The sequence below is a fragment of the Phasianus colchicus genome, chromosome 36 (genome assembly GCF_987193195.1).
Source record: "Phasianus colchicus chromosome 36, bPhaCol1.hap1.1, whole genome shotgun sequence".
Lineage (NCBI taxonomy): Eukaryota > Metazoa > Chordata > Aves > Galliformes > Phasianidae > Phasianus > Phasianus colchicus.
Window position 1 is genome coordinate 696,722 of NC_143471.1, and position 25,244 is coordinate 721,965.

General features: G+C 48.5%; 1 protein-coding gene across 1 annotated transcript; it reads right to left on the bottom strand.

Moving 5' to 3' along the window:
• Nucleotides 1-1,118: 1,118 nt before the first annotated feature.
• LOC149913522 (uncharacterized) lies at nt 1,119-10,249 on the bottom strand. Its single transcript, XM_090129328.1, has 3 exons — nt 10,221-10,249; nt 9,895-10,094; nt 1,119-3,191 (listed from the first exon to the last, which is right to left on the bottom strand). The coding sequence occupies exons 1-3, from the start codon at nt 10,247-10,249 to the stop codon at nt 2,215-2,217; spliced, it is 1,206 nt and encodes a 401-aa protein (XP_089985454.1). The 3' UTR covers nt 1,119-2,214.
• Nucleotides 10,250-25,244: the final 14,995 nt, after the last annotated feature.

Below are 25,244 nucleotides of genomic sequence, written 5' to 3' on the forward strand. Positions count from 1 at the left end.
TAGCGCACGCTGCCACCACCTGCAGTTGGACCGAGCTCTCAGTTCCAGCCCCGTGCCGCCCGGGGCTCCTGGGGCTTGATCAGCGTCACCTGCAAGGGAGAGAATCCCAGCGGGGAAGTGCACTGAAAGTCCCTTCCGTCTGGCACGGCCAGCTCAGCCGTGTGCAGCCACCAGCATGATGATTTGGTTGCCCTTTTTTTTAGCTCGTACCAAAGATACATGTAAATGAAGTACACGTGTTCTTGTCGTTCACTCTGTTCTGGAGTGCATACGTGGCACCAGACAATTTTTCTTTGCCCAGTCCAGCCCAGACAGGCCAGGAGTCGTAGAACCATATCATAGAATCATAGAATGGCTTGGGTTGAAAAGGACCACAATGACCATCTCGTTTCAACCCCCTGCTACATGCAGGGTCGACAACCAGCAGACCAGGCTGCCCAGAGCCACATCCAGCCTGGCCTTGAATGCCTGCAGGAATGGGGCATCCACAGCCTCCTTGGGCAACCTGTTCCAGTGCCTCACCACCGTCAGAGTGAAAGACTTCCCACTAATGTCATACCTAAACCTCCCCATTCCCCCTTCTCCTATCACTATCCACCCTTGTAAACAGTCATTCCCCCTGCTGTTTATACACCCCCTTCAAGTATTGAAGGCCACAGTTCCAGAGGTTCCCCTGGAGCCTTCTCTTCTCCTAAGGGCTAAACCAGCCTGGTTCCCTCAACCTTTCTTCACAGGAGAGGTGCTCCAGCTCTCTGATCATCTTAGTGGTCCTGCTCTGGACTCGTTCCAAGAGCTCTGCGTCTTTGTTGTGCCGGAGGCCTCAGGTCTGGGCACAGTACTGCAGATGAGGCCTCACAAGAGGCGGACAATCACCTCCCTCTCCCTGCTGGCCACCCCTTTTTAATGCAGCCCAGAACACTGCTGGCTCCCGCTGCACCCCCATCTCACCCTGAAGAAGAATAGGATCCACGATGGCAACACCGAGCTATGCAGCCTTTCCCCAAAATTCCAAGGATGCCCCCACACCTCCTCAAAACCCTCCCCAAATGCCCAGAACGCTCCAAGAGCCCCCTCAGAAATCCTCAGTGGCCCATCCCCCCAACACTCCCCAAAGCCCTTACACTGGCCACAAAGTTTCCCAGGACACCAAACCTCACCCAGGACGCCCAAACTGCACCTGTCTCCCCAGACTTCCAACGCGCTTCTTTTCCAGCTCCGCAGGGACACCTCCCCTGCCTTGAGCCATGGGCAGTGCTGCGGGGACATCCGCCCATGTTGAAGTACTTGCTTGTATGCCCCCCACTGCCTTCCCAGCAAATCTGTCGATGGGCAGAGAGATGTTTCAACAGGTTTCCAAGCTTCCCTCCTCCCACGCTTTTCCTTTTCTCCCCCTCAACATCTCTGGAACGTCCCAACCAACACAATCACATTGTTCACACTGTCATGTTTTCGGAATGTGCTTTTCAGTATCAGTATCGGTCGGCGGGATCTTCTGCAAAGCCGGGTAACATTGAGTGGCAGAGGGTGTGGAGGAACTCAGGAGAAAACTTAGAGAAGCAGACACTCCCGGTGTCATGGAACTCCCCTCCCAAACTCCCGTGGAACCCTGAGAGGTTAGGCAGGTACTGAAGAGAGGGAAGGCTGCGGCCCCAGCACACCTACGGAGGCACAAATTATTTGGGGCCTGGCCCAACAGCCCAACAGCATATGAGGGAGTTTGAGGAGCTGCTTCGTCAACAATCAGCACTGAAGCACGGCTCCCTTTAACACTTTGATTACCAGTTCAAACTGGACGTTTCAAGGAAAGGCCCCCTCCACATGACGTGCTTCTGATGCCACTTGGAGTAAGCGGCTTGCGGTGATTACACAACGGGCTCAGAGGGGAAACCGCAATCATCCAGGAATTTTGGAAGCGGCCTGAGAGGTCCTTTCCAACCTCAGCGATCCCTTAGCGTGAAACTAAGCAGGCCCGCAAAGCCGGGCAAGGAGCAGCACGAGCATGCAAACCCTGCAGGGGACACCACAGCATCTCCTCCCGCTAAGCCTTAACGCAGTTAAGATCCGCGTGCGTAACCCGCGCTATCGCAGCAGCGCTCCTGCGGATACACAAAGCCTTCGTCTCCTCCAGGAACGCACCACGCGCCGCGGAAAGTTTCCTATTCGTGCCCGATACCTACCGTCACCGCCTCTTCCAGGACTTTCCGGCTTCCCCCTTCAGCTAGAAAGAAGACGCACTCGTTCGGAAGCGTCGCTGCGGTCCGCAGCCGGGACAGCTCCCGCAACACCCGCAGCCGCGCCGCAACGCCGCCGCAGGAGCGGGCGCCGCACAGCAGGCGTTCCGGCGGCGAGCGAGCGGCCCCGGGCAGAGGGGGCGGCGCACCCGCCCGCGCCCACTCGCGTTCTGTTCGCGCGAGCCCCGCGCGCCGCGTCCCACCGCTCCTCAGCGACGGCCGCCGAGCGCCGCTCCAGGGGAAGCCCGCGCCCCCCGCCGCTAACGAAGAACTGCAGCCAGTTCATCTCGCGGAGCGCCACGGGCAGCCGGAGGAGCTCCACGTCGTACAGGTTCTCCATCTCCTTGACCAGGCGCTCCCCGCTCGCCCGCAGCTGCTCGACCCGGCTCCTCGCTGCGGGGACGGACGCGGCGTCGGACGCGGCCCGAGCGCAGAGCTCGGCCCGCCCGCCCGCCCGCGGCCTACCCTCCCGGTCGAAGTCCTTCAGGAAGGCGCTCAGCTTCCTGCCGCGCGCGCCCGTGGCCGCGGCCGCCTTCCTGCGGGCAGGAGCCATGAGGGCCGAGGAACGGCGCGAGCGCACCGAGCCCCGCTCCCGCACGGCGCGACAGCACCGCCCGCCCGCGCCGCGTTCAACCGCCGCCCAACGCGCGTCCGCCGCCCAATCAGAGCTCCGCGAGCGGCGGCGCAGCCAATGGGAGCGCGGCGCGGCGTGATGACGCCCGGCGCGGCGTGATGACGATGGCGGGCGCGGCGGGCCGGGCCGGGCCGGCGCGGCCGTTGTGCTGCGGCCGTACGAGGAGCGAGCGGCGGAGCCGGGCCTGGCCTGGCCGAGCTGCTGCGGCGCGGGCCACGCGGGCCGCGCTGCCCGTCGTTGGCCGACGCGCCGGAGGGCCTGCGGGACGCGGAGCGTTACTACTAGCGGCGCCTGCAGCCTCCCGTGGCGGGGCTCCCCGGGCGGGGCTGGGGGCGCGGGCAAGGAGGAGCTTTCGGAGGCGAATCGAATGAAGGGAAACAAGCTGCGTTAAAAGCGACGTGCTTTCGCGGGCTGCTGGATCCGCAGCTGCGGAGCTGACCTTGCTAAGCCGGGCGTTGGCTGCCGAGAGCAGATGCTTTTCTGCAGACTTAGGCGCTTGGTACAGGCGGCGGCTGTCCCGTTTCTCCGAATAACGCTGTGCGCTATCCTAGCGTTAAGAACCAGACGGTGCGCACGTACTCAGTACTTTCCCTGAGATCACCAGCGTGTTGGAAATATCCAGATAATTTTCTAGGACGGTTTCTCTGATAAAGCAAATTTTATTCGCAATTGCAACGGCGGGCCTCCTGCAAGCAGGAGTGCACAGAGAAAACAGTGTTATGTCTTTTATCCCCTATTGCCCAACGCTTATCTCTTTCTCCCCTGGTTCCTCACTGGCTGAGTACTGCAGGTTCACACTCTTTTGCCACCCTTCACTAATCATACAAATACCAAGTAAACACAAATCTTTGCCGCCCAAACACAAATATCTTAATTGGTTAATTGCCTTCTAACAATTGCTTTCTTAACAAACATTTGGTCATAACTTTTGGATGTCTGTTTTACAACATAAACATAAACATAGCCTCTTAATTGTTTAATTACCCCCCTAACATTTGCGCCCTTTACACTGGGTCATTGTTCTGATCATTCATCTGTCCTTGCATAGAGATAAGCTCGGAAGGAGGATAGAGGGGAGTATCTTGGAGCCTGCCTGTGGCACCCTAACATTCCCACAGAGTGGGACAGTTCTGCTTTGTGTAAAGGCCCTGACTCCTTGAAAGTTTGTTGCATGTATTTCACTTCCTGCCGGTCCAATGAACAACCTTACAGTATGTTTCCTAGTTCAGAATACTATTACCCACATTGTTTAGAACATTTAAAATCTATTGCAGCTTTGTGAGAAAGAATTTGTTAGGTAATTCGGTAACTATGTTTCTAAAATATGTTACTAATATGTATATGGTATTCTTACTTTCCACATCAGCTATTGCCAAGGATGTGTTACAGCTTAATTCTTTAGATCAATTGCCCTTTTTCAACGTTCAATGCAGAAACAACATTTTCACTTTCCACTAGCGGAGGGTTCTGCGTCCTTGCACGTGCTCGGTCCTTCTGTGCTGGATTCCAAGGATGCCCCCACACCTCACAGAATCACAGAGTCACCAAGGTTGGAGAAGACCTCCAAGATCACCCAGTCCAACCATCCACCTATCACCAGTAGTACTCACTAAACCATATCCCTCAACACAAAATCCAACTGTTCCTTGAACACCTCCAGGGTCAGTGACTCCACCACCTCCCTAGGCAGCCCATTCCAGTGCCTGACCACTCTTTCAGAAAAGTAGTATTTCCTAACGTCCATTCTAAATCTCCCCTGGCGCAGCTTGAAGCCATTCCCTCTAGTCCTATCACCAGTTACATGAGAGAGGAGGCCGACCCCCAGCTCACTACAACCTCCCTTCAGGTAGTTATAGAGAGCAATAAGGTCTCCTCTGAGCCTCCTCTTCTCCACACTGAACAATCCCAGCTCCTTCAGCCGCTCCTCATAAGGCCTGTGCTCCAGACCCCTCACCAGCTTTGTTGCCCTTCTTTGAACCCGCTCCAGGGCCTCAATGTCTTTCTTGCAGTGAGGGGCCCAAAACTGGACACAGCACTTGAGGTGCGGCCTCACCAGAGCTGAGTGCAGGGGCACAATCGCTTCCCTGTTTCTGCTGGCAACACCGTTCCTGATGCAGGCCAGGATGCCATTGGCCTTCTTGGCCACCCGGGCACACTGCTGGCTCATGTTCAGCCGAGCATCAATCAACACCCCCAGGTCCATTTCCTCTACGTGGTCTTCCAGCCACTCCGCCCCAAGCATGTAGCGTTGCCTGGGGTTGTTGCAGCCAAAGTGCAGGACCCGGCATTTGGTCTTGTTGAGACTCATCCCATTGGCTTCAGCCCAGCTATCCAGCCTGTCCAGATCCCTCTGTAGGGCCTCGCTACCCCCAGGCAGATTGACACTTCCAGCCAACTTGGCGTCATCCCCAAACTTAGTGAGGGTGCACTCAGTGCCCTCATCCAGGTCATCAATAAAGTTATTGAAGAGGACAGGCCCCAGCACCGACCCCTGGGGAACACCGCTTGTGACCGGTCACCAGCTGCATTTAGCTCCATTCACTACCACTCTCTGGGCCCAGTCTTCCAGCCAGTTCCTTATCCAGCCAAGAGCGTACCCGTCCAAGTCACGGGCTGTCAGCTTCTGCAGGAGAGTGCTGTGGGAGACAGTGTCAAAGGCCTTGCTGAAGTCTAGGTAGATTACATCAGCAGCCTTTCTCTCGTCTACCAGGCGGGTCACTAGATCATAGAAGGAGATCAGGTTGGTCAAACAGGACCTGCCCTTCATGAACCCATACTGGCTAGGCCTGATCCCCCGTTGTCCCACAGATGCCACGTGATCTCCCTCAAGACAATCTGCTCCATAACCTTCCCTGGCACCGGGAGGTCAGGCTAGCAGGCCTGTAGTTCCCCGGATCCTCCTTTCAACCCTTCTTATAGATGGGAGTCACATTGGCAAGCCTCCAGTCTTCTTGGACTTCAGCAATCAACAAGGAGCGCTGATAGATAATGGCGAGCGGCTCGGCTATCACCTGCGCCAGTTCCCTTGGCACTCTCGGGTGAATCCCATCCGGCCCCATGGACTTGTGACAGTCCAGCTGGACTAGTAGGTCTCTGACTGCGTCCTCCCGAATCGCGGGGGGTTCTGTCCACACTCCAGTCCAGACTTCCGGGTCAGAGAGCGGAGTAGCCTGAGGATAGCTGGTGTCACCTTCAAAGACAGACGTAAAGAAGGCATTCAGAACCTCTGCCTTTTCCTTATCCTCAGTGGTCACATTCCCAGCCTCATCCAGTAAAGAATGAAGATTCTCCTGAGTCCTCCTCTTATCGTTGATGTATTTTTAAAAGGGTTTCTTGTTCCTTTTAACCCCAGTGGCCAGGTTGAGTTCAAGCTGGGCTTTTGCCTTTCTGATTTTCTCTCTACACATCTTAACTTCTCTGTACTCTTTCTGAGTCACTCGTCCCTTCTTCCACAGGAGGTAGATTCTCTTTTCTCCCGGAGCCTCAAGAATAGCTCCCTATTTATCCATGCTGGTCTTCTTCCCTGCCGGCACATTTTGTGGCTCGGGGGGACAGCCAGCCCTGTGCCTTTAGGACTACCTTCTTGAAGAGCGACCAGCCGTCTTGGACCCCTTTACTCTCTAAGTCTGAAACCCAGAGGATTCCCCCTGCTAGCCTTCTGAATTCAAAACCCGCCCTCCGGAAGTCCAAGGTAGCAGTTTTGCTGTTCCCCCTCCTGGCTCCACCAAGAATTGAGAACTCTACCATTTCATGGTCACTCTGTCCAAGACAGCCCCCGACCTCCACATCTCCCACCAGACATTCTCCGATTGCGAAAAGCAGGTCAAGCGGGGCAGCTCCTCTCGTCGGCTCTCTCACCAGCTGCGTCAGAAAGTTATCCTCCAAACACTCCAGAAACCTCCTAGAGTGCTGCTCCTGTCTCTTCATCCTGGTTCGGTGGTCTGTAGCAGACACCCACCAGGAAGTCTGCCTTGTCAGCCCTTACCCTGATCTTTACAGTTCTGGTTCTGCACCGTAATAGAGCCGTGGCAGTCTTGCCAAGGCTTCAGAACAACCGCCGTACTGTCATATCCACAGGAAAGGTGCGGAACAAACGCACGCTGTGGCAAGCGCAATGGAGAAGCCAGGAGTTAGTCGTCTCGCTTCTCAGCTTCTCCCCCCTCCAGCAACAACCCCCCATTGCTACTGGAGTTGCTATTACTGGAACAGTTGATCAGTTAGTAGAGACTGTTCCAAAGGCTGCTTGTCTCCAAATGGTGTTATGATAGAGAGCTGCAGCCACACCATGAACCATATGATGATGCCTGTTGATCCTGAGAGAATGCCTACTTTAACTAGGGGGCTTCCAGGATCATTGAAACCCATAGGCACACAACTGCAAGGAAAGATACAGGCTACATCTCAGGCAGAAAGAAGCCGGGCAGTGTTAGAGGAAACTGTAACCTCTAACCATCTGCGGTCAGGATACAGAGGACGGACGTGGGGGGAGGTTGCCCAGGAGTCAGTTAACTATGGGAGAAAATATGGTTTCTTCCAGTGGTTTCTTCCTCCAGGAAATTGGAGCCAAGGGCAGTGAGGCTTGCAGCGGTCAGCCTTGCCCCCAGGCCTCCTAGGCCAAAGCTCAGTGGGACTGGAAGGGTCTCATTGTCAGCAAAAACAGGTAGGCGACATATTGATCATAAGGGTAATTGTCTCGGGACACAGGGCTGGCACAAGGGTGTTCCACGAGATCTGATGAATGGATTAGCCACTGTCAGGTTAGAGACATTAGTTAACTGGTGGCCAGAACAGAGGCTCAAGAATCTTGAGGCAAGCACCATCTTGAGCCCAGGTCCTAGGGCCTCTCCCGAGGAACCTGAGCGGCTATCCAAGCCATTAGAAACCTGATGTCTTCACCCCTCCCAAGTGAGCGGGGTGGGGGCGGTGAAGAGTGGATGCATTAGAAAGCTCACCACAAAGCGAAACAAAGAGATCCTCGATTTAACACCTTCTGTCCAAAGGCCTCACCACTCTTGCCAGTTATCCCTGTGAGTCACACACAGTTCAGTGGCTGAGAAGCTAAGGGAAACCCTCTTATCTCCCTGGCCAGACTGTGTCGATTGACTCAGCTAACCTGAGGCCGGTTTCCCTAACCCTAATGGAATCCCTTAACGAATGTGCTTGGGAGGCTAAAGACACCCCGAAAAAGGAATATAAAATCAACACTTGCTGAATTGTTCCCTCATTTTTTAACCGTATTAACAAAGCCCAAAAAGGGCCAGTCGGTGTCCTGTTTCATTTTACAGAAGATCCCCGCAGGACCTTGATTGGACACAGAAAGGCTGATAGCTGATTCGTGTTTTGTGACAGAAGATCTGATCACGCTAGAATACTGAATATACCTCTTGATGACATGTTTTGGTTGCAATAGTGTTATGTTTTGCGTTGGTGTGGGTGTGGGTGGTGGTTGACGTCGGTGCTCGGATCTGTTAAACTTCACAACTGGGTTCAGAGTTCTTAGCGGTCATCCTCGCTTCCTGATACTCCCTGCACAGTGATAGCATTTCCTTTGAGCGCTTCTTATCAAACTGATTATGATTTGCACGTAAGTCCTCCACAGTGTTTCCAAATTCCTAACAAACTGGGAAATGAATCGAGGGACCCATCTAATATCTGTCAGATGTGGGCACAAGAGAAATCTGTCATAAAGCCTTTTGCACCGATGCTTTCCAGTGTCACACCAGCCCAGGAGCTCCATCCCAAACACGGCTGTTGGAAGGTGCCTAAGTTTTGATAAGAGATGTGTATGTTTCTGGGATTACTCCTCTTTGACGCTTTCTACTGTCGCACGCTTTCCTGTGAAAAGTTCTGTAGACTGTAACAGTACTTGAACTTGCCAAACTAGGAGCTCTATCTCTCAGCACCTGAATTGCTTTGGAAATGCTCAAGTGGAGAGTTCTCATGACACTAAATCATCTTAGAAAACATTCCATGGCAAGTCCGCATACTGTCAAATTGGACTAGATACGCTTTTGGTGAATTAACTGAAGTGTCCTATTGTATGGCCGTTGAGAAACACCACAACCTCTACTGAAGAATTCCCATCTGGATCCTGGCTTCCACTGGGAGTTCCTGGGTGGGCTACGCAGCTGACACAAATAGCTCTATTTGTTTTACTTATTGATCTGTCATTATTGGTTCTTGTTAAATGTATGGCTGTTGCCAAATGGCTGGTTGTCTCTTTTCACTTTCTACCTTTTCTTCATTAGGAAACATTGGTGTCACCACTGCTGAAGAGCCACCGGCTGGTGTTTGTGGCAAAATGAATGATTCTAATTGTTGTCTAAAAATTGAATGATAATGAAGAAGTTGCTAAACAAATTGCCCACGGGTGAAACGCATCCTATTTTGTGTGCTGTTGCAACTCTTGTGTTTGTTCCTTGTGTGGTTCCATGGTGGATTCAACCTATACAACCAGCGGTATCCTCCATGGACTTTGTAACCACTTCAGCTGATGATGAACCAGTCCAACAGATCAGGGCAACCTTTGTAACCAAGCCCAAGAAGTCCCTTCTAACAACTGTGTAACATTTAACCTCCCTTACTCCCCACCCCTCTTTTCCCTTCTGCTCACTTTTTCTTTCCTTCTTTCTCTCTCTTTCTCTCTTTCTCTCTTTCTCTCTTTCTCTCTTTTTTCTCTCTCTCCCCACCACCAGGAACGGTCATTTGCACAGCAGTTTCAAGCAATCTTGTTTGGGCTCAAAGCTTGCTTCCTGAGGTATTTCTTGTGATGAGACTGACTTGTTTAGGAGATGAGTGATGGGTGTTGCCGTGTGGCAATCAACATCACTGTGTGGAAAATTTTAGCTGTCTGCCTTCGGAAGAGAGTGGTGCTGGGCAGCGGTCCTTCTCCGAGGGCGTTTATCGCTGCTCAGAGCCGTATGTGTTCTCTCGCAAAAGACCTACAGCTCCATCAGGGCGCGAGCTGACCCACGGCAAACGCCCCGTGCTCGTCCTGTGTGGGGGAAGCGCTGCAGAAGTGGTACTCACTGGGTCTGGGGGTGACGGTGGTCTCCGTTGTCGGTCGTCCGCAAAGGTGGGCGCCCGGAGCCACGTACTTCCCGTTCCTGGTGATGGCGGGCTCCACAAAGTAGCAGGGACCTGGCCCGCAGCTCTCGGCCGCAGGCGGTTTGGTCCCGCGAAACGTGTATGCAGGGGCACGGGTTTGGTGGGGCTGTGGCCCACGAAACCTAGGAGGAAAAGCAGAAGAGAGCACACCCCTGAGCAGCTGCACATTTCAAGATCCTGTGGCAGGGCTGAGCGCCAGCGCAAAGCCGCTGCAGGTGGAGCAGAGGTGGCTCAGGGAGCTGGGCTACGGAGAGTTTGCAGTTTCTGCCTCGTACATCGTGGTACTCCCCGAATGCCGCTTGCAGCCTTCAGCAGCGGTCTCGTTTTTCTCGGATGCCGAGAAAGAGCGACTTCAGCCGGATTCTTGTCTCCGACTAGCGGCTTCTTTTGCGCATATCGCAAAGGAGTGGTTCTGACTTCTCCTTGTTTCCTTGCATTCCGCACTACGCTTCTCTCTCATTCTTACGTCTTTCCCTTCATTCCCAGCGACATTTCGTTTTTTTGTGTTTATCCGATGCTACACTTCAGCATTCTGTGGCGAAAAGAGTGTAAGGGAAAAGCCCCTCTAATAAGGCAGCTAGAAGTTCCAGGAGAGACACACGTTGTGCTTTCAGAGAGGACGTAACAGAAAGTCGAGAGCTGTGGATTCTTTCCTGCGTACAAAAAAAAACCCTGTTTTCAGGCAATGCAGTATGATAAATCGCAAGTTCTCGGCATCGCAATTCCGCTATTTCGCTCTCGTAGGTGGACAGCGACACTCTCTGTTAACCGCTACGGAGAGTTTGCAGTTGCTGGCCGGTACATTGCGGTTCGCCCCGAATGCCGCTTTCAGCCTTCAGCAGCGGTCTCATTTCTCTCGGATGCCGAGAAAGAGCGACTTCAGCCGGATGCTTTTCTCCGACGAGCGGCTTCTTCTGCGCACATCGCAAAGGAGCGTTTATGACTTCTCCTTGTGTACATGCATTCTGCACTACGCTTCTCTCTCATTCTTACGTCTTTCCCTTTATTCCTACTTTTTGAGTGGGTTTTTGTTACTAACTACACCTTTGCGCTCAGTGGCGATAATTGTAGAAGTAAAAATCCAGTATAGCAAGTCAGCTAGAAGTTCCAGGAGAGACACACGTTGTGCTTTGAGAGAGGACGTTACAGAAAGTCGAGAGCTGAGGATTTTTTCCTGCGGAGAAAAAAACCCCTGCTTTAAGGCAATGCAGTACGCAGAATTTGCACGTTCTCGGAATCGCAATTCCACTACTTAGCTATCGTGGGTCAAAAGAGGCACTCGCGCTGAACCGCTACGGAGAGTTTGCAGTAGCTGGCCGGTACATCGCGGTTCGCCCCGAATGCCGCTTTAAGCCTTCAGCAGCGGTCTCGTTTCTCTCGGATGCCGAGAAAGGGCGACTTCAGCCGGATTCTTTTCTCCGACTAGCGGCTTCTTCTGCGCACATCGCAATGGAGCGGTTCTGACTTCTGCTTGTGTCCATGCATTCTGCACTACGCTTCTCTCTCATTCTTAAGCCTTTATTCCTAGCGTCATTTCTCTTGTTTGTGTTTATCCGATGATACTCGTCAGCATTCTGTGACGAATAGAGAAGAAAGGAAAAGACCCCTAAACAGGCCGCTAGGAGTTCGAGGAGAGACACACGTAGTGCTTTTAGTGAGGACGTTAGAGAAAGTCGTGAGCAGTGTATTCGTTGCTGCGGAGAAAAAATCCCCTGCTTCCAGGTAATGCGGTAGCTTAAGGTCGCACATTCTCGGACCCCGAGAAAAACGAGATTGCTGCTGAAGGCAGAAAGCGACATTCGTGGTGAGCCTCTGCGGTGAGTTGCAGTTTCTGGAGACTACTACATGGTCGCCATGTGTACAAGCAGAATCCTCCACGCTGTGCTACGTAGGGAGTGCATATATTCCTCTTTCGACTGAGAGTTGGTATTCGTAAGGAGTACGACCTTACAATCCAAAACAGCAAATTACTCAGAAAAAGGACAGACCTAGGCGAAAAATATACAATCTGTGAGAAAAATGACAGATATTTCATCTAAAAATGCTACATCTGTGGGAAATAACGACTTTTTTTTTATTTTTTAGGAGAAATAAAACAGCGTATCTAGAGAAGAAGAGCATTTGAATGAAAAATTCCAATTAGGGGAGAAAATATCATATTCCACAAAAACAAATCGTATTTCCAACTGCAATGCAGTATTTCTGAATGAAAATGCCATATTCTAGAAAAAAAAAGAAAGGTATTTCTCAGCAAAGTGCTGTTTTGGGGAGATAGTAGCAGACTTGGATGGAAAATGACAGGTGTTTATGAGAAGGCTGGGTTTCTTGGGAAAAAAAGACTGTATTTTGAAGAATAAGCAGGAATTTCTGGGTGAATGTATGCCATCTTTGGGAGAAACCTGGTCTATGTGGCAGAAAAAGTCGTGTATTTGGGAGAAACCTGGTCTATCTGGGAGAAAAGGCCATTTTGATGGGAGTAAGTGTGATCTTGAGGAGCGTCAAGTAGTATTCTTGGGATGAAATGGGAGGTATTTCTTAGAGCAGTGGTAATTCTGGGAGAAAATGTCTTGTTTTGGGGTGAAAATGTCCTATTTTGGGGGCAGAAGCTGGTATTTCTGTGACCAGATGCCATCTTGATGGGAGTAAGTGTGATCTTGAGGAGCGTAACACAGCATTTTGGTTAGAGAATGGGAGCTATTTCTTGGAGTAGTGGTATTTGTGGGAGAAAATGAGCTCTATTGGGGATAAAAATGTTGTATGTGTGATAAAATGCCACAGAAAGTTTCTGGGAGAAACTTTCCTCTAGAGGAGTGTAATGTTGTATATAAGGCAGGAAATGGGAAGTATTCAGAAGAGTCCTGGTATTTCTGGGAGAAAATGCCCCAAATCTGGGAGTAAGTGTCATCATGTGGCGTGTCATGGAGTAGATTTGGGAGGAAATGGAGGTATTTCTAAGAGTAGCAGTATTTCTGGGAGCAAATGTCCTCTTTGGGGAAGAAAATGTCCTCTTGACGGAAGAAAACAGGCCGTTCTTCCCGAAAATGTCATCCAATTGGGAGAAAATCTCCTCTCTTGGGGAGAAAAGTGGTATTTCTGGGAGAAAGTGTCCTCTTCTTGGTTGCAAGTGTCCCATTTGGTATTGTCATGGAGGCTTTTTGGGAGAAAGCATGAGGCAGCTGTAAGAGAAGGGGTATTTCTGGGAGCAAAAATCCCCTTTTTGGAAGCGAAGGTGAAATTTCCAAGGGAAAAGTGGTATTTCTGGGAGGAAATGACACAGGTGAGGGAGAAAAGTGGGAAAGGGTGGGGAAGAATGTCTTGTATTGGAGAGAAACGGTGGTCTTTTTCGTGTTCCAAGTGGACTCTTGGGGAGAAAACATGGTAAATACGGGAGACAATGTCCTCTGGAGGAGTGTCAAGTAGTATTTTGGAGAGCAAATGTCAGGTATTTCTCAGCAAAGTGCTGTTTTGGGGAGATAGTAGCAGACTTGGATGGAAAATGACAGGTGTTTGTGAGAAATCTGGGTTTCTTGGGAAAAAAGACCATATTTTGAAGAATAAGCAGGAATTTCTGGGTGAATGTATGCCATCTTTGGGAGAAACCTTGTCTATGTGGCAGAAAAAGTCGTGTATTTGGGAGAAACCTGGTCTATCTGGGAGAAAAGGCCATTTTGATGGGAGTAAGTGTGATCTTGAGGAGCGTAACGCAGCATTTTTGGTAGAAAATGGGAGCTATTTCCTGGAGTAGTGGATTTGTGGGAAAAAATGAGTATTGGGAATAAAAATGTTGTATGTGTGATAAAATGCCACATTTCAGGAAGAAACTGTCCTCTTGAGGAGTGTAATGTTGTATGTTCGGGAGGAAATGGGAAATATTACAAAGAGTTGTGGCATTTCTGGGAGAAAAAGTCAGACGTGGGGAGGAGAAGGTCATGTATCTGTGAGAAAGCTGGTGTTTCTGGGAGAAAAGGCCAGGTATTTGTGAGAAAAGAGATGCTTGAGAGGGAAAAGGCCATCTCTTTGGGATCCAAGTGGTATTTCTGGGAGAAAGTGTCCTCTTCTTGGTTGCAAGTGTCCCATTTGGCATTGTCATGGAGGCTTTTTGGGAGAAAGCGTGTGGCAGTTGTAAGAGAAGGGGTATTTCTGGGAGCAAAAATCCCCTTTTTGGAAGCGAAGGTGAAATTTCCAAGGGAAAAGTGGCATTTCTGGGAGGAAATGAGAGAGTTGAGGGAGAAAAGAGGGAACCGTTGGGAAAGAATATCTTGTACTGGAGAGCAACAGTGGACTTTTTGGTGTGCCAAGTGGTCTCTTGGGGAGAAAACGTGGTAAATAGGGGAGAAAATGTCCTCTGGAGTGTGCCAAGTGGCCTCTTGGGGAGAAAACATGGTAAATAGGGGAGAAAATGTCCTCTGGAGGAGTGTCAAGTAGTATTTGGGAGAGCAAATGTCAGGTATTTCTCGGAAACCGGCTGTTTCTGGGAGATAGTAGCAGACTTGGTTGGAACTTGACATGTGTCTGTGAGAAAGCTGGTATTTTGGGGAAAAAAGGCCGTTTTTTAAAGAATAAGCTGGTATTTCTGGGAGAATATGTCCCATCTGTGGGAGAAAACGGGTGTATGTGGCAGAAAATGTCATGTATTTGGGAGAAAGCTGGTGTATGTGGGAGAAAAGGCCATTGTGATGGGAGTCAGTGTGATCTTGAGGAGTGGAAAGCAGTATTCTTGAGATGAAACGTGAGGTATTTCTAAGAGTCCTGGTATTTCTGGGAGAAAATGTCTTCTTTTGGAGAGACAAAGTCCCATTTGGAGGGCAGAAGCTGGTATTTCTGTGACCAAATGCCATCTTAATGGGGGTAAGTGTGATCTGGAGGAGTGTAAAGCAGCATTTTGGTTAGAAAATGGGAGCTCTTCCTAAGAGCAGTGCTATTTGTGGGAGAAAAGGAGCTCTACTGGGCATAAAAATGGTGTATCTGTGATAAAATGCCACATTTCTGAAAGAAACTGTCCTCTTGCGGAGTGTAATGCTGTATGTTCCGGAGGAAATGGTAAATATTCAGCAGAGTCCTGGTATTTCTGGGAGAAAATGTCTGATGTGGGGAGGAGAAGGTGATGTATCCGTGAGAAAGCTGGTGTTTCTGGGAGAAAATGCCAGGTATTGGTGAGAAAACAGATGCTAGAGAGGGAAAAGGCCATCACTTTGGGAGAGAAGTGGTATTTCTGGGAGAAAATGCTCCAAATCGGGGAGTAAGTGTCATCCTGAGGCGTGTCATGGAGTAGATTTGGGAGGAAACGGAGGTGTTTCTAAGAGTAGCGGTACTTCTGGGAGAAAATGTCCTCAGTGGGAAAGACAATGTCCTCTTGAGGGAAGAAAACAGGTCTTTCTTACCGCAAATGTCATCCAATTGGGAGAAAATCTCCTCTCTTGGGGAGAAAAGTGGTCCTTCTGAGAGAAGGTGTCCTCTTCTTGGCTGCAAGTGTCCCATTTGGCATTGTCATGGAGGCTTTTTGGGGAGAAAGCGTGTGGCAGTTGTAAGAGAAGGGGTATTTCTGGGAGCAAATCTCCTCTTTTTGGAAGAGAAGGTGAAATTTCCAAGGGAAAAGTGGCATTTCTGGGAGGAAATGAGAGAGTTGAGGGAGAAAAGAGGGAACCGTTGGGAAAGAATATCTTGTACTGGAGAGCAACAGTGGACTTTTTGGTGTGCCAAGTGGTCTCTTGGGGAGAAAACGTGGTAAATAGGGGAGAAAATGTCCTCTGGAGTGTGCCAAGTGGCCTCTTGGGGAGAAAACATGGTAAATAGGGGAGAAAATGTCCTCTGGAGGAGTGTCAAGTAGTATTTGGGAGAGCAAATGTCAGGTATTTCTCGGAAACCGGCTGTTTCTGGGAGATAGTAGCAGACTTGGTTGGAACTTGACATGTGTCTGTGAGAAAGCTGGTATTTTGGGGAAAAAAGGCCGTTTTTTAAAGAATAAGCTGGTATTTCTGGGAGAATATGTCCCATCTGTGGGAGAAAACGGGTGTATGTGGCAGAAAATGTCATGTATTTGGGAGAAAGCTGGTGTATGTGGGAGAAAAGGCCATTGTGATGGGAGTCAGTGTGATCTTGAGGAGTGGAAAGCAGTATTCTTGAGATGAAACGTGAGGTATTTCTAAGAGTCCTGGTATTTCTGGGAGAAAATGTCTTCTTTTGGAGAGACAAAGTCCCATTTGGAGGGCAGAAGCTGGTATTTCTGTGACCAAATGCCATCTTAATGGGGGTAAGTGTGATCTGGAGGAGTGTAAAGCAGCATTTTGGTTAGAAAATGGGAGCTCTTCCTAAGAGCAGTGCTATTTGTGGGAGAAAAGGAGCTCTACTGGGCATAAAAATGGTGTATCTGTGATAAAATGCCACATTTCTGAAAGAAACTGTCCTCTTGCGGAGTGTAATGCTGTATGTTCCGGAGGAAATGGTAAATATTCAGCAGAGTCCTGGTATTTCTGGGAGAAAATGTCTGATGTGGGGAGGAGAAGGTGATGTATCCGTGAGAAAGCTGGTGTTTCTGGGAGAAAATGCCAGGTATTGGTGAGAAAACAGATGCTAGAGAGGGAAAAGGCCATCACTTTGGGAGAGAAGTGGTATTTCTGGGAGAAAATGCTCCAAATCGGGGAGTAAGTGTCATCCTGAGGCGTGTCATGGAGTAGATTTGGGAGGAAACGGAGGTGTTTCTAAGAGTAGCGGTACTTCTGGGAGAAAATGTCCTCAGTGGGAAAGACAATGTCCTCTTGAGGGAAGAAAACAGGTCTTTCTTACCGCAAATGTCATCCAATTGGGAGAAAATCTCCTCTCTTGGGGAGAAAAGTGGTCCTTCTGAGAGAAGGTGTCCTCTTCTTGGCTGCAAGTGTCCCATTTGGCATTGTCATGGAGGCTTTTTGGGGAGAAAGCGTGTGGCAGTTGTAAGAGAAGGGGTATTTCTGGGAGCAAATCTCCTCTTTTTGGAAGAGAAGGTGAAATTTCCAAGGGAAAAGTGGCATTTCTGGGAGGAAATGAGAGAGTTGAGGGAGAAAAGAGGGAACCGTTGGGAAAGAATATCTTGTACTGGAGAGCAACAGTGGACTTTTTGGTGTGCCAAGTGGTCTCTTGGGGAGAAAACGTGGTAAATAGGGGAGAAAATGTCCTCTGGAGTGTGCCAAGTGGCCTCTTGGGGAGAAAACATGGTAAATAGGGGAGAAAATGTCCTCTGGAGGAGTGTCAAGTAGTATTTGGGAGAGCAAATGTCAGGTATTTCTCGGAAACCGGCTGTTTCTGGGAGATAGTAGCAGACTTGGTTGGAACTTGACATGTGTCTGTGAGAAAGCTGGTATTTTGGGGAAAAAAGGCCGTTTTTTAAAGAATAAGCTGGTATTTCTGGGAGAATATGTCCCATCTGTGGGAGAAAACGGGTGTATGTGGCAGAAAATGTCGTGTATTTGGGAGAAAGCTGGTGTATGTGGGAGAAAAGGCCATTGTGATGGGAGTCAGTGTGATCTTGAGGAGTGGAAAGCAGTATTCTTGAGATGAAACGTGAGGTATTTCTAAGAGTCCTGGTATTTCTGGGAGAAAATGTCTTCTTTTGGAGAGACAAAGTCCCATTTGGAGGGCAGAAGCTGGTATTTCTGTGACCAAATGCCATCTTAATGGGGGTAAGTGTGATCTGGAGGAGTGTAAAGCAGCATTTTGGTTAGAAAATGGGAGCTCTTCCTAAGAGCAGTGCTATTTGTGGGAGAAAAGGAGCTCTACTGGGCATAAAAATGGTGTATCTGTGATAAAATGCCACATTTCTGAAAGAAACTGTCCTCTTGCGGAGTGTAATGCTGTATGTTCCGGAGGAAATGGGAAATATTCAGCAGAGTCCTGGTATTTCTGGGAGAAAATGTCTGATGTGGGGAGGAGAAGGTGATGTATCCGTGAGAAAGCTGGTGTTTCTGGGAGAAAATGCCAGGTATTGGTGAGAAAACAGATGCTAGAGAGGGAAAAGGCCATCACTTTGGGAGAGAAGTGGTATTTCTGGGAGAAAATGCTCCAAATCGGGGAGTAAGTGTCATCCTGAGGCGTGTCATGGAGTAGATTTGGGAGGAAATGGAGGTGTTTCTAAGAGTAGCGGTACTTCTGGGAGAAAATGTCCTCAGTGGGAAAGACAATGTCCTCTTGAGGGAAGAAAACAGGTCTTTCTTACCGCAAATGTCATCCAATTGGGAGAAAATCTCCTCTCTTGGGGAGAAAAGTGGTCCTTCTGAGAGAAGGTGTCCTCTTCTTGGTTGCAAGTGTCCCATTTGGCATTGTCATGGAGGCTTTTTGGGGAGAAAGCGTGTGGCAGTTGTAAGAGAAGGGGTATTTCTGGGAGCAAATAGAAATAATAGAAATAGAAATAAAAAAGAAATACTGCTACTGCAAGAATATGGCAAAGCAAAGAATGCAAAGAAACACAGTGAGACAATCAAAAAGCTTACAAATTTAAGGAGAGTACATGGAAAAAAAAAAGAAAAAAGAAAACAAACAGAAATAGAAGAGAAGCAGCAAAGTAGAAAGTAGGTAAACTTAGGGGGAAAAAACGCAAACAAAGCCTATGACATCCAAGGGAACAAAACACCGAACAGAAAATAAATAACTAACGAAACGAAAGAAAAACAGGCAGGAGAAAAAAAGACTAAGAAAAATCAAAGCAAAACTACAATAAGGAACAGAAAAACAAAGCAAAGACAGACAATGCAATATCATTGCAAAGCAAAGGATTCAAACAAAGAAAGGGGAGAAAATTAATCAAACTAATGCAAGAGGAAGTAAACGGAAATAGAAACAGAAAAGAAAGAGAAAGAAAAGAGAATAAAAGAGAACTAGCAAAGTAGAAGGACAAAGCAAAGTCAAGCAAGCAGAATGAAAGGCCACGCAAAAGAAAGGTAGGAATGAAAACCAAGAACAAAGGAGCAATGGAGAAAAGAATAAAATGAAAAGGAATATTCAGGAAAAAGAGAAAAGAAATGGAAAGAAACTGCCATGAAAATCCAACCCAAGTGAAGAGAACAGTGGAAAGCAAAGGAAAAAAACAAGCTGTAAGAAAACTAAGCTAAAACAAAAGAAAGCAAAGCAAAGCAATGACATTCAGAACAAAACCAAAAACACTTAAAACAGAAAAGTAAAAACTAAATAAAAAGGCAAGAAACAACAAAAAAAGAGAAGAAAACAGAAAACCTAAAAAAGCAAAGAACAAACAACAGTTCAAAAAAACCCCAGAATACAAAGAGAGACAAAACAGGCCAAACACATAAAACACTGAAAAGAACAAAAGGACAAAAAACGTAAACACACACACACACACAAAGATATATTAAAAAAAAAAAAAAACAACAACAAAGCACAAAAAGAAAAACACACACAAAAAAACAAAATCCCAAGAAAATAAAAAGCAAAACCAACATAAAAATGAAAAGAAAAAACAAGAATAAACACCAAAAATACAAAAATTACAACAAAAACACACAAGCATAAAACAAAAACCACAAATAAACAGAAAAAAATTAAAAAGAAAAGCAAAAATTAATCATAAAAAACATAAAAAGAAAAGCAAAAAACAAAAGCACAAAAACCGAAAAAAAGCACAAAAAGACAAAAAAAACTAAAAACGAAAAAGAAAGCAAAAAATAAAAAAGCATAAAAAAAAAAAACATAAAAAGCAAAAAGGAACCAAACAAAAACCACAAATACAGAAAATAAGAAACAAAATGAGCAGAAATCACAAATCAAAAACCAAATTAAAAAAAAAAAAACAGAACACAAATACCAAAAATACACACCACAAATACAAAAGTTACAATAAAACACACTATACAAAAATTACCATAGAACACACACACAAAAACAAACAGGAAAAAAAAGAACTAAGCATAAAAAAAAAGAAAAGCAAAAAGAAATGGGCAAAAATGACACAGTAAAGAGAAAAAAAAGATAAAAAGGAAAAACAATAATAAAAAAGAAAAATCCAACAACAAAAGAAACAAACAAAAAAATCCAAAGCAAACCCAAAAAGGGAGAAACAAAAAAAAAGCAAAGACAACAATATACAATGGCGAATGAAAGGATTTATACAGACAAAGATGGGGAAAAAAAAAAAATCCCAGCAAACAACAGCTAAACAAGAACGTGAAAGAAAAAATGCCAAATACATTAAAAAGGGGAGCAAAGAGAATAAAAGGGAAGAAGCAAAGTAGAAAGTAGGAAAAGCAAAGCAAAGCAAGAAAACCAAAAAGCCAAGGAAAAGAAAGGACAACAAAAAGGAAAGCAAACCACAGGAAAAAATAAAAATAAAAATGAAATAAACACTGAAAAGCTAAGCAAAGAAGCAGTAGAGAAAACGAAATGAAGTGACCAAAGGAGAGCAAACCAATGTGACCCATCGGAAAAAGAGACAAGAAACGGAAACAAAAAGAAGCCACACCAACCAATAGAAGAGCAAAGATATTTGCTCTTCAATTTGATGTCAGAGCAAAGATGACAGGAGACTGTGGTGCAGCCAGAAGCAAACCATCCGTGCCTGGGAGGAGGAAAGGGTAGCTACTGGGCATGCTGCGACCTCCACCAGAGATGCACTTTCTCAGCTAGCGCCCGTGCAGGAGTCCGCGGCTGCTAATGAGGACAAACCATCTCTCTGGAGGAAGGGAAAGCGCTCGTGGTCATGCCGAGGAGGAGGAAAGGGTAGCTACCGGGCACGGATGTGCCAGCCATCTAATGAAAGCCTCCAGTCCATGTCGAGGCATGAGGCAAGGACACCCAGGAGGCGGGAAGCCAGCTGAGCCATTGAGGAAGCACCAAGCAGAGGAGGAAAGCAGAGGGAGCTGGCTTGAGTTAAACAAGTCAGCAAAGGAAAGATAAAAATGAGGAATCCAGAGGACTAATGTCAGGTAAGTAAAGGCAATGTAAGAGGAAGCAGGCGGGCATGGGGACAAGGAAGGGGAGAAAGAAGGAAAGGAAAAAATCTAAAAAGTTTAATCAGGATTATATATATATATATATATATATATATATATATATATATATATATATATATATATATATATATATATATATGAAACAGAGCAAAGGAAAAAAAAGAGAAGGAGCAAACAAGAAAGCAAGGAAAAGCAAAGCAAAGAAAGAAAACTAAAAAACAATGAGCAAATTTGGAATGAAAAACAAAAGAGGAAACCAAAGGAATGGAAAAACAAAAAAAAAAAAGGAAAAGAAAGAAAAATGTAATTGAAGTGAAAGAAAGCACAGAAAAATCTTTTGAAAAGAAGGAAAATGAAAAGGATTACTCATAGAAAAGGAACAATAATGGGAAGAAAGAAATCCAAAAAAAAAAAAAAAAAAAAAGACAAAATGAAGAAAACAGTGGAAAGCAAGGAGAAAAACACAGTAAGAAAAAATAACAGGAAAAAAAAGCAAAGAAAACCAACAACATCCAAATCAACATCAAATAAATGTTAAAATGTTTTAATAAAAATACAAGAGAAAAAAAAAGCAAAGCAAAGCAACAACATCCAAAGCAAAACAGTACAAAAGAAACAAACAAAACAAATGTTTGCTTAAAAAACAAACAAAAATAAAGCAATAATAAAAAAAAAAGCAGAAGAAAAGCACAGCAAAAAAAAAGACATGCAAAGAAAAATCAAAACCATACAATGCAATATCATGGCAAAGTAAAGCATTAAACAGAGAAAGGGAAAGAAAAAAAAACCTAACTGAAGCTAAAAAGAGTAAATGAAAAAACAGTGAGAAAAAAATAAAAAAGCAAAGGAAAGAGAACCAGCAAAGCTGAAAGGAAAACAAAGCAAAGAAAGAAAACTAAAAAGCAGTGCAAAGGAATGCAAAGGTACTCGTGACATTGAGACAGAACTGCAACAGCGCCAAGCACAGAAGGAAAGCGCGGGGAACAGGCTTGAGTTAAACAAGTCAGAAAAGGAAAAAGGACTCAACAGAACATAAAGTAAATTTAAAAAACAAAAACTAAAAAAAAAAAGAAAAAAACAAAAGCAAAGGGAAGAGGCGGGAACAAGCAGAGTAGAAAGGAAAGCAAAGCAAAGCAAGAAAACTAGAAAGCAATGCAAAGCAATGTGAAGCAGAGGTGAAAAGGAAGAACAAAAGAGCAAACCAAAGCAAAGCAAGGGAAAATAAACGAAGCCTCAATTTTGGCAGCTTGATCTTCCTGATGGTTGTTTTGTTGTCCTTCATCGGCCCGACTGCTGAGCACATGAGCACCGCCATGGCACACCTTTACACCCGTATTCTTTGTTTGGGCAGCAATGTCTTTCCACAGCTCAGCAACCCTAATAGATTTACCCCTATTTGGGGTTTTCTTCCCACTGCTGGAACCACCCCCATAAGGCACTTGCCACCATCCATGAGTCGTGTAAAGATGGAGCATTGGCCACCTCTCCCGTTCAGCAGCATATGAGGCCAGCTGGACAGCCTTCACCTCTGCACATTGCCTTGATTCTCCTTTTCCTTCAGCGGCCTCTGCAGCTCGTCGTGTGGGGCTCCACACAGCAGCTTTCCGTCTGCAACGCTTCCCCACAACAGGACACAATCCATCTGTGAACAGAGCACATTTCTTTACATCCCACATCGTAATCTCAATCTCCAATCCCAATCCCGTATCACTAATCCCATATCCCACATCTTAATCTCAACCCCGAGCCCACATCCCAATCCCGATCCCATATCCCAGTCCCACCTCCCAATCCCATGTCCGTAACCCAGTGCCATTCTTAATCTCAATCCCAATCCCACATCCAAATCCCACATCAAGAGCTGCTTGCTCCTGCAGCTCGGAAAGCAAATGGGATCCTGGGCTCCATCAGAAGAGGGGTGGCCAGCAGGGACAGGGAGGTGATTGTCCCTCTCTACTCTGCTCTTGCGAGGCCCCATCTGCAGTACTGTGTGCAGGTCTGGAGCCCCCAGGACAAGAAAGACACAGAGCTGTTGGAGAGGGTCCAGAGGAGAGCCACAAAGATGATCGGGGGCTGCAAAGACAGGCTGAGGGAGCTGGGCTTGTTCAGCCTGGAGAAAAGAAGGCTGCGGGGTGAGCTCATTGCAGCCTTTCAGTACCTAAAGGGAGCCTACAAACAGGAGAAGAGTCCACTCTTTGAAAGGAGAGATAAAAGCAGGACAAGGGGAAATGGTTTGAGGCAGGGAAGATTTAAGTTGGGTGTCCGGGGGAAGTTCTTTGCTATGAGAGTGGTGAGGTGCTGGAACAGGCTGCCCAGAGAGCTTGTGGATGCCCCGTGCATCCCTGGAGGTGTTCAAGGCCAGATTGGATGGGGCCCTGGGGTTTGACTCTGTGGGGGTGCCCCAACACCCTGTGGGGTGTGACACCATTCGAGTGACAGAGAGGTGTCTCCAGCTTCATGGGGTGACACTGTAGGGGCGTCCTCAACTTCGGGGTGGGACACCATTGGGGTGACACAGGTTTGTTCCCAGCTTTGGGGTGTGACACTGTGGGGATGACATAGGGCTGTCCCCAGCTTCACACTTTGGGAGTGTGCCCAACTTTGGGGATGTGACACCACGATGCGATGTGGTGTCCTCACTTCCCCTGGGAAGTCCTCAAGCTGCTTCTGAATGCCTCCGAGGATGTCCTGGGCACACGTGGGACCCCCTGGACCCTACAGGATCCTTCTGGGACATCTCCAGACCCTTCTGGATGAATCCACGGACCCCATGGATCAACATGAGAACCCCCCAGACCCAGCAAATCCTCTCTGGGACATCCCCAGACATTCTGGATGACTCCAGGATCACTCAGACCCTCATGAGGACTCTCTGGACCGTACCAGACTCGACTGGGACCATCTTCAGATCAGCCCAGGGACTTCTCAGTGCTCCTGGACCCATGGTGGGAGCTCACAGATCTTTCCGGGGGCCCACGGGATCAACCTGGGGACTCCCTGGACACCCAAAACCCACCTGGGACATCTCCAGACTCTTCTGGTTGAGTCCTGAACCCACTGGATGCACCCAAACCTCTCTAGGACTTCTCCTGCAGATCCTTCTGCATGATTCCAATGGGGGATAAGGGGGGTTCAGCGGTGGGTGGGAGGGGGAGAAATGAGCTAGTGAGGCTTCTGTGGGGTGGAAAGGGGGTCTGGGGATGGAGGGAGAGGTGGAAGAGGGAAACTGGAGAGTTGTGTGGAGCTTCTGTGGGGTGGAAAGGGAGTCTGGGGGAGAGAGTGGGGGGAATGAAAAGAGGAGAACAAGGCTGACCACATGAGAGGAAAGAGGGTCTGGGGGTGGAGGGAGGGGTGGGAGGGGAGAACTGGAGGTTGTGGGGGGGGCTTCTCTGGGACATAAAGGGGGTCCAGTTGGGGGAAATTGGGGGCCAACATAGGGGAAATGGACTCCAGAGGGCAGGGAGGAGGGCATGGGGGTACAGGGGACTGTAGAGGTCAGAAATGGGGTCAGGAGCGGGGGGAGAAAGGGAAGACAGGGGACCCTGCGGGGTAAATTGAGGGGACTGGGGGATGGTAGGAGACTCTATGGATCAGAATGGGGGAATTGGAGCAGGGAAACTTGAGGGGACAGGGAATTCTGGGGGTCAGAGTGAAGGGACGGGGGGCAGACAAATCTAGGGGAGAAAACGGGAAGACTCGTGGGGGGGCGAGAATGGGGACACAAGGGATCAGAGTGAGAGACAGACAGACACGGAACCCTGGGAGTCAGAATGGGGAACAGGGACAGACAGTGACGGAGGAACTGAGGGGACGGGTGGAAGAGGACTCCAGCGATGAGAATGGGGGAAGTGGAGGCGGGGAACGGGGGGGGAGAGCGTAATCCCAGTGGTCAGACTGAGGGACTCGGGAGGTTGTGGGCGACCCGCGGCGGCGGGTGGTGGGGGGTGGGGGGAAGGCAGTGAAACCTTGTGTTGGTTGGGTGGAAGGGCGGGGGGCACAGGGCACCTCCCGCCGCCGAGCAGAGGCTCTGAGCAGCAGAGGACCCACGGGGCCAAGACAGGACAGCCCCAGCCCCGGTACCCCGCCGCCTCGTAGAAGCTGAGGCGGCGCTCGGAGTCCCGGGGCTGCGCCGCGGCGCCGGAGCAGCGCGGGGCCCCGCTCCACTTCCGCGTGGCCGCGTCCTCGGGTCGCGAGGTGATGACGTCACTCCGCGGGGAGCGGGAACGGCGCGTCGCTCGAGCAAAGGACGCGCCGGGGCGCTGCTGCTAGGGAGACGCCGGCGCGCATGCGCTGTCGCCGCGGGGACGGCTTCCCGCGCCGCAAGGAGGGAGGGCGCGCTGT